At 33.7% G+C, this 6,923-nt stretch overlaps 1 protein-coding gene across 1 annotated transcript; it reads left to right on the forward strand.

Moving 5' to 3' along the window:
- The first annotated feature begins 357 nt into the window (after window positions 1–357).
- Window positions 358–3,709, forward strand: LOC109216293 (septum-promoting GTP-binding protein 1-like). The gene is made up of 5 exons (XM_019380436.1): window positions 358–858; window positions 1,606–1,729; window positions 2,016–2,112; window positions 2,300–2,423; window positions 3,260–3,709. Exons 1-5 carry the CDS (start codon window positions 493–495, stop codon window positions 3,422–3,424), a joined length of 876 nt encoding a protein of 291 aa, XP_019235981.1. The 5' UTR covers window positions 358–492; the 3' UTR covers window positions 3,425–3,709.
- The last annotated feature ends 3,214 nt before the right edge of the window (window positions 3,710–6,923 follow it).

The raw sequence follows: 6,923 nt of genomic DNA on the forward strand, positions 1-6,923 counted from the left end.
AAAATAAATGTGGATCTTCCATTTCAGTAGGAGAAATAATTAAAGCTCAACAAACATTTTGCTGATTCATAAGATGAACCAAAACATTAAAAAAAAAATCTCTCACCAACCTATAGGCAACCATATTTTAAATTAATTAAAAAAACAGAAGGAAAAACAATGACAACCACATTTGAACAAAAATTCTGATTTTAAACCTATTAAAACGGTCAACCGTCCCTCAATACACGGCCACAGTTACAATTTCAATAGCCGTTAACCACACATAATATTAAAACAAGAATTGAAAAAAATTGAATGGTAAAAATTCAAAGTAAATCCCACAAAACATTTTAAAAAAAGAAATATGATTAATATTCCAAAAGAGACTTCCCTTTACTTTTAAGGCCAAAAGAAGAAGCTACTAGCATTTAGCAGCTCTCTTTAGGCCTTTTTTTCTCTATAATTCCTCTCCTAAAACTCAAAATAAACAAAACAAACCAAAAAAAAAAAATGACGAAACGTTTGCTCCTTTGTTATAGAAGAATGCTTCATTTGAATATGAAAAGGAAAATCGTTTGCAAATTCACAATCCTACACAAGTATTTTAGTTCATTTTGGAACAAAATTCTTGCTTGTTGGATAGGTAAGTCTATTAATTATAGACAATTGTCACATAATCAATCTTTTCCGACCACCACCACCACCAGGAATATGGCTTCTCCGCCGTCGTCCGCCGTCGCGAGTTCGGAGAGTGGATTTTCAGGGAGTTTAGCATCTACATGTTGTTGTGATCATTCTAAGGATTCGTCTGAGGATGTTGTTGCTTTGAAAATTAGCCTTTTGGGTGATAATCAAATTGGCAAGACAAGTTTCTTGGTTAGTTTTTTCTCTTTCTATTCTTGGTTTATTGAATCTTGGCCTTATTTCTGAGGCGGATCCGAAATTTAAATTCGATTGATTTAATTTTTAGATTTTTTTTATTGAATCCATTATACTTTTAAAATTATAAGTTCAGAATTTAATATTTAGTGAAATTTTGATGATTTTTAATGTATATATCTATACTCCGTGTTGAAATAAAAAGTTCGGCCATGTCGAGCTGATTACCTCTAGATACCTAGTTTTGGGTATCTAGAGGTGTTAAATCATCTTACATTGGTGGAGGCAGATCCAGGATTTAAACTATATGGGTTCAACTTTTAAAGTTTTTAGCATCGAACCCATTATATTTCTAAAGTTATGGGTTCATATCTACTATTTTTGCAATTTTAATGAATTTTTACTTATAATTGTTTACTCCGCGTCGAAAGTTATAGGTTCATATCTAATATTTTTGTAATTTTAATGAATTTTTACACATAACTTTTTACTTTGCGTCAAAAGATATGGATTCAGTTGAACAACAACCGCCTTTGCACATTGGCTGAGGAATGAGTTGTTGTTTTATATTATCTTGGATTTATAATTTTCGGCTCAGAAGCTAACTTTTGGATTTGAGTCAGACGATATGTCAATTTTTATGAACAATAATTAGGATTCCCCTCATCTCTAGTTTATGTATTTGTAATTTTCCATTTTTCAAGCTTGATTTTGACTTTTCTTGTGTGTTTTTTCCAATTGAAGACAAAGTATGTAGGAAAGGAGAAAGCAGCAGATGAAGAATTTTCAACAAAAGGATTAAATCAGATGGACAAAACTTTGTGTGTGAGAGGGACAAGAATATCATATAGCATTTGGGAAGTTAAAGGTATATAATATATATGCATTCGATCTTCTTTTATTTTCTTTTAAAACAGAGAAAAGGGGGTAGAAATTAGTAATTTACATCTAAAACGATGGGAATATAATCAAAATATTTAATGTGGGAATTTTTCTGAAATGATTATTAATAATGCAGATGATTCGATCTTCTTTTATTTTCTTTTAAAACAGAGAAAAGGGGGTAGAAATTAGTAATATACATCTAAAACGATGGGAATATAATCAAAATATTTAATGTGGGAATTTTTCTGAAATGATTATTAATAATGCAGATGATGTTTCTGCCCCAACTAATATTCCAATGGCTTGCAAGGATTCGGTTGCTATGTGTTTCATGTTTGATCTCACAAGTCGCTGTACACTCAATAGGTATGAGCTTGATTTATTTATTTATTTATTTATTTATTTTATTTATTTTAAAGAATAAGAAGCTAAGGATCATAATTTTTAAGTTTATGGTCTGAAATTTGCTTTTATAGTGGATCCTAACTTGTTTAGAAATGAGACATAGTTGTGATTTTTCGTCCTCTAAAATTGTTTTCGTGTTTAATTACAGTGTCATTAGCTGGTATCAACAAGCACGACAATATAATCAGACAGCAATTCCTGTAATGATAGGGACAAAGTTTGATGACTTTGTGAAATTGCCATTGGATCTGCAGTGGACAATTGCTAGTCAGGTATAATTCTCATTCTTTCTTGAGAAGACTATAATTATGATAATAAATACAAGAAAAGAGAAATAAAAAAACTATAATAAACTTACTTGCTTAAAAGAGAGATATTTTGAATTTATCACATTTCGGAGGTGAAGGGGAAAAGAGGAAAACAGAGAGGGGCTTGGGGGGGGGGGGGGGGTGTAGTGGCCTAACTCAACCTCAAAAGTTAGCTTATGAGGTGAGGATTGTCCAAGACCATATAAGGAGACCAAAGATCTCAAATCTCGTACGGCATGGGATAACTCAACAATACTATTGTAGATATAGGATGTCAATTTATGTATTAAGCTCACAACGGAGGACTTGACTTAATAGAACTATTGTTTCTTTGGTGACTCGAACCCACGACTGGGGTTGTAGATGGGGGTGCTAATAACCTGAGCAACCCCTCTTGTCGATAACTTTGCATTAGTTGAAACCATGATTTTGCTTAATCATGAAATATTTTAACCTTAACTATATGGAGAGGTTTTGGTCTCACACAAAGTTTTATCAACAACAAAAAGTCAACAAAAAAGCTTAGTAGTTTTTCATTTTGAACATAATCATGATTCCAACAATCTCGGAGACATTTGTGTACTATGTCCTTTTTTTTTTGGCATATTTTTCTTTTAGGATTTTTAGTGTGAACTCATGTTCATGACTTCAAGATTCTATGAGATATTTGTTCATCATGTGTTAATATGTCATCATATTTTTCTTTTTAGAATTTTAAAGTTGTCTATAATTAGAAAGTTTCTAATGACATATCTTTGACAAGTTTGATATTCACAGTATTCTAATGCCATTTTCAACAGGCAAGAGCATATGCAAAGGCAATAAATGCAACACTATTTTTCTCAAGTGCAACCTACAATATCAATGTGAATAAGATTTTCAAGTTCATTACAGCAAAGCTCTTCAATTTGCCATGGACATTGGAGCGTAATCTTACAATTGGAGAACCAATTATTGATTTTTAGGTTTTTTCTTCAATTCTGTAATTAAGAAAAAAAAAAGAGTTTGCGTTTTTATATTAATTGTAGATACAAGAGAATCCAAAAAAAAAAAAAATGAGAGAGAAAGAAATGATTCACATAGTCAACCGGTCACTGGAAATTGTTTCAACCAGTGAATATTCGGGTTGTCTTCATATGACATTTTTATGCATTGGAGAAATTTCAATTTTCTTTTTCTCATTTCCTTTTCAAGTGTACAATGGCGTTGTAATTGCTAGTTTTTCTATTTGACAAGTTAGTTAACCAGCAATATCCAAGTGTGCCATCTAACGAACAATAAAATAAGATGAAAATCATGAAAGACTAGAGCCCAAATGTCAGCAAAGGAAAAAAAAGAAAAAAGATAAATTAAGAGGTGAAAGGCTACATCATATGAATCTGCTTTCTGAAAAATCATAATCTGTATCTTTTAATACAAAGAAAAAGTAATCCGGTACTCGAAATGGGGAATATAACTAACAAGAGAGCTTGGTATGTCAAGATCAACCAAATCCGTTGTTGCTCCCAAACTCGTACAGGTAATAAAGTGATAATTCTGAGTGTCGAACCCACAAAGACTTGTATTATTACCCACTAGTTTCACCAAGATTATTATTCAGTGGAGTCAATCAGAGTTCAAAATTGTGATTATACTAAGCAATAATTTTAACAAGTAACTAATTAATCAAGCAGCAAAATAGTTGTTGTGTATTCAGTAGAGACGAATATTCCAGGGTTGTGATCGATTCACCAATCCTATTGCGTTCTAATTAACTGTCCCTTTCATACAATTCACTCATAGTTGCTAATTAATCAAATAATTGCTCTCGTAGTATTCTCTCGAATCACTACTCGCCTATATTCCAATGGAATCAATCTATTAAGAACGCATTAAGATTACGATATTCAATTAAGCATGGTGACTAGGTATATTCCTATCCTAACTGTAAATATGCCCCCCACTCAGAGTTAGGATCATGCCCTTTTCAATTCTTCTCTAATCTAGACGTAGCTTTCCCAAGCATAGCATAGATAGTAAACCTAGTTGTTGGCCGAACAATTAAGCAGTTAATCACAATATTAAAGAAACAACCATATATTAGCAAATTGTAATCAAGGTTAAGTCAACGTCAAACAACAATATTCATGGCTAAATGACAACCCCAGAATAATGGGTTTTAGCCACTCATGATAATATCAAAATAAATTATCAAGTGTTGAATAATTTAAAATACTAAGAAAAGATGAAGAAAACTGAGATATCCTTGTTCCCGGATGTTCCTTGTGTGTATATTTTCCTCAAAGTGGCGTCTTCCCTCACAAAATATGCTTAGGCTTGCTTTTATACAAGTTAGGAATGGGGGGATGGGGAGAGGTCTTAGGCCGAAATAACCTTATCCCGGGCCCATGGTAGCGTTGGACTCTAGCCCTGGCGCTGGAACTTTTTAGCATTCCGCCTTCTGCGCCACAGGTAGCGCCCCAAGCTAGCCTGGGCCCTAATCTGTGGCATTTTTTCCATTTTGCTCCTTTTTGCCTCCAATCTCGCACCTTCGTCCCATATTGTCTCCGGATGGTTCCTACACATAAAAACACCACGAATTAGCACAAATCATCACATTTTACATCCAAAATCTACGAAATATGAGTAAAATGCGAGGCGATATATAAATATACATATTTTAAGCTAAATATCATCACCCCACACTTAGACTCTTGCTCTCCCTCGAGCAATGGGACTATCAACTACACCCCAACAACGTACACATCTCAACTAGAGAGGAGCAATTCAATTTTTGAATCATACACTCTACCCTTGACTATGATCGATACCGGCAATCAAGCATGAACATAAAAATTTCATATTCTTCCCATTTTAAACATGCCCAAGTATAAACATTTCAATTAAACCAATTCAAACAACATATCTGTAACCACCCTACCTCAAGAGCAGACTCGTTACCACTAAGCGCCCTCAACTCGCGCACTTACCCAACAAGAGAAATTAACACATTACAAATCCGTCATGAGATCATGTGCCCTCACCAACAAATGAAAGAGTGAATATAGGATAGTCCCCATACTCAAGTATGACTTTAAGCATAAATTAAGAACATCATACAATTTGAACAAAAGTCTCCCACTCTCACAAAGAATTCATGTGCATCCCGTGGTCGTACCATAAACTTACCCGTAGTGTACTTCTCTACTAATCTAAGCTAGCCAAATCTACGATCAATTAGGACTTTATGGTTGTAATGTAAGATAAGGGACGGGTAGGATACTTTTATAGATAGTGACTAACCCTCCTAAGCACTTTAATACACTACATTAAAAAATCGAGCACATATTCTTCTTAACCTATTCACTCACCACAAACCATATACAACATAGGCATTTTTTTAATTAAGCACTTCTTTATTTCTCCTAGTACGAATTAGTAAGATTAGGAAGTGTGTTTTTTCCTACGTTATTTGAATTATTTTTTCTTTTCTTGTAATTTTTCTTTTTCTCTTTTTCTTTCTTCTACACACACTCCATACATTAAGGTTCATCGGCTAGTGGACTTTTTTCACAATTTTAGTGCACCTTAGTGCACCTTAGGGGCCATTCCATGGTTCCACTCGAAAGCTACTTCCCAATCTCTCACCTTAATTCTTTTAGCGACAAAGTGCCTTCGGAGGTATATGTTCAACAAGCTTAATGTAAGAACAAAATAGGGATACGGTTTGTAATGTGGGTGCCAAAGAAAAAGTCTATAGGCTCAAAGGGCTAGCAACGGGAAACTTTTTATTTGTAAGTGACAAGCACATCTATGATCAAACAAAAAATGTCTACGTCATCTCCTAGACTAGCACAACATGATGATTTCGCTTCGATTAACACACGGGGCAAGTTCTAAACTACACAGGATAGCACAAAATATCACCAATCCTCACACACACATTGCACATGACTCAATCAAGACGGTTCTGTTCAACTCTCAAGTCAAAAGCATATATAGTTGAGAAATTTTTAAGTAATATTGCACTAGGTGACATACAAGTCAAACAATTGAGAAAAGGCGTCACAGTGTAGGTTATTTATTTTACTCAGGCATCATAATTCAAATCAAATGTATGGGAAGACAGAGCGCATGCCATTTAGAGCTGTCAATATGCGCTGGGCCAGGTTAGTCCAGGCCAGCCCACATGGGCTTTAGCAATTGACGGGCTGGGCTGGGCTAGCCCATCATTTTTTAAAATATAATTTTATATTATTTCTTTAAGTACTAACCTAAAAAAAGATAAGTATTTAAAAGTTAAAATATCGTATACATAATAACTTTTTATATTGTTCCACTATATCACATTAAACACCAAAAAAAGTAAATAACAAGATTATATTTTATTTTAAAAGGCAAAACTCAAAATAAACTATGCAAGAGAACGTCCATGATGCTTATGGGATATCTAACACATCATCTTTATCAAACACATTTAAATCT

This window comes from Nicotiana attenuata, unplaced genomic scaffold (assembly GCF_001879085.1).
Source record: "Nicotiana attenuata strain UT unplaced genomic scaffold, NIATTr2, whole genome shotgun sequence".
Taxonomy (NCBI): Eukaryota; Viridiplantae; Streptophyta; class Magnoliopsida; order Solanales; family Solanaceae; genus Nicotiana; species Nicotiana attenuata.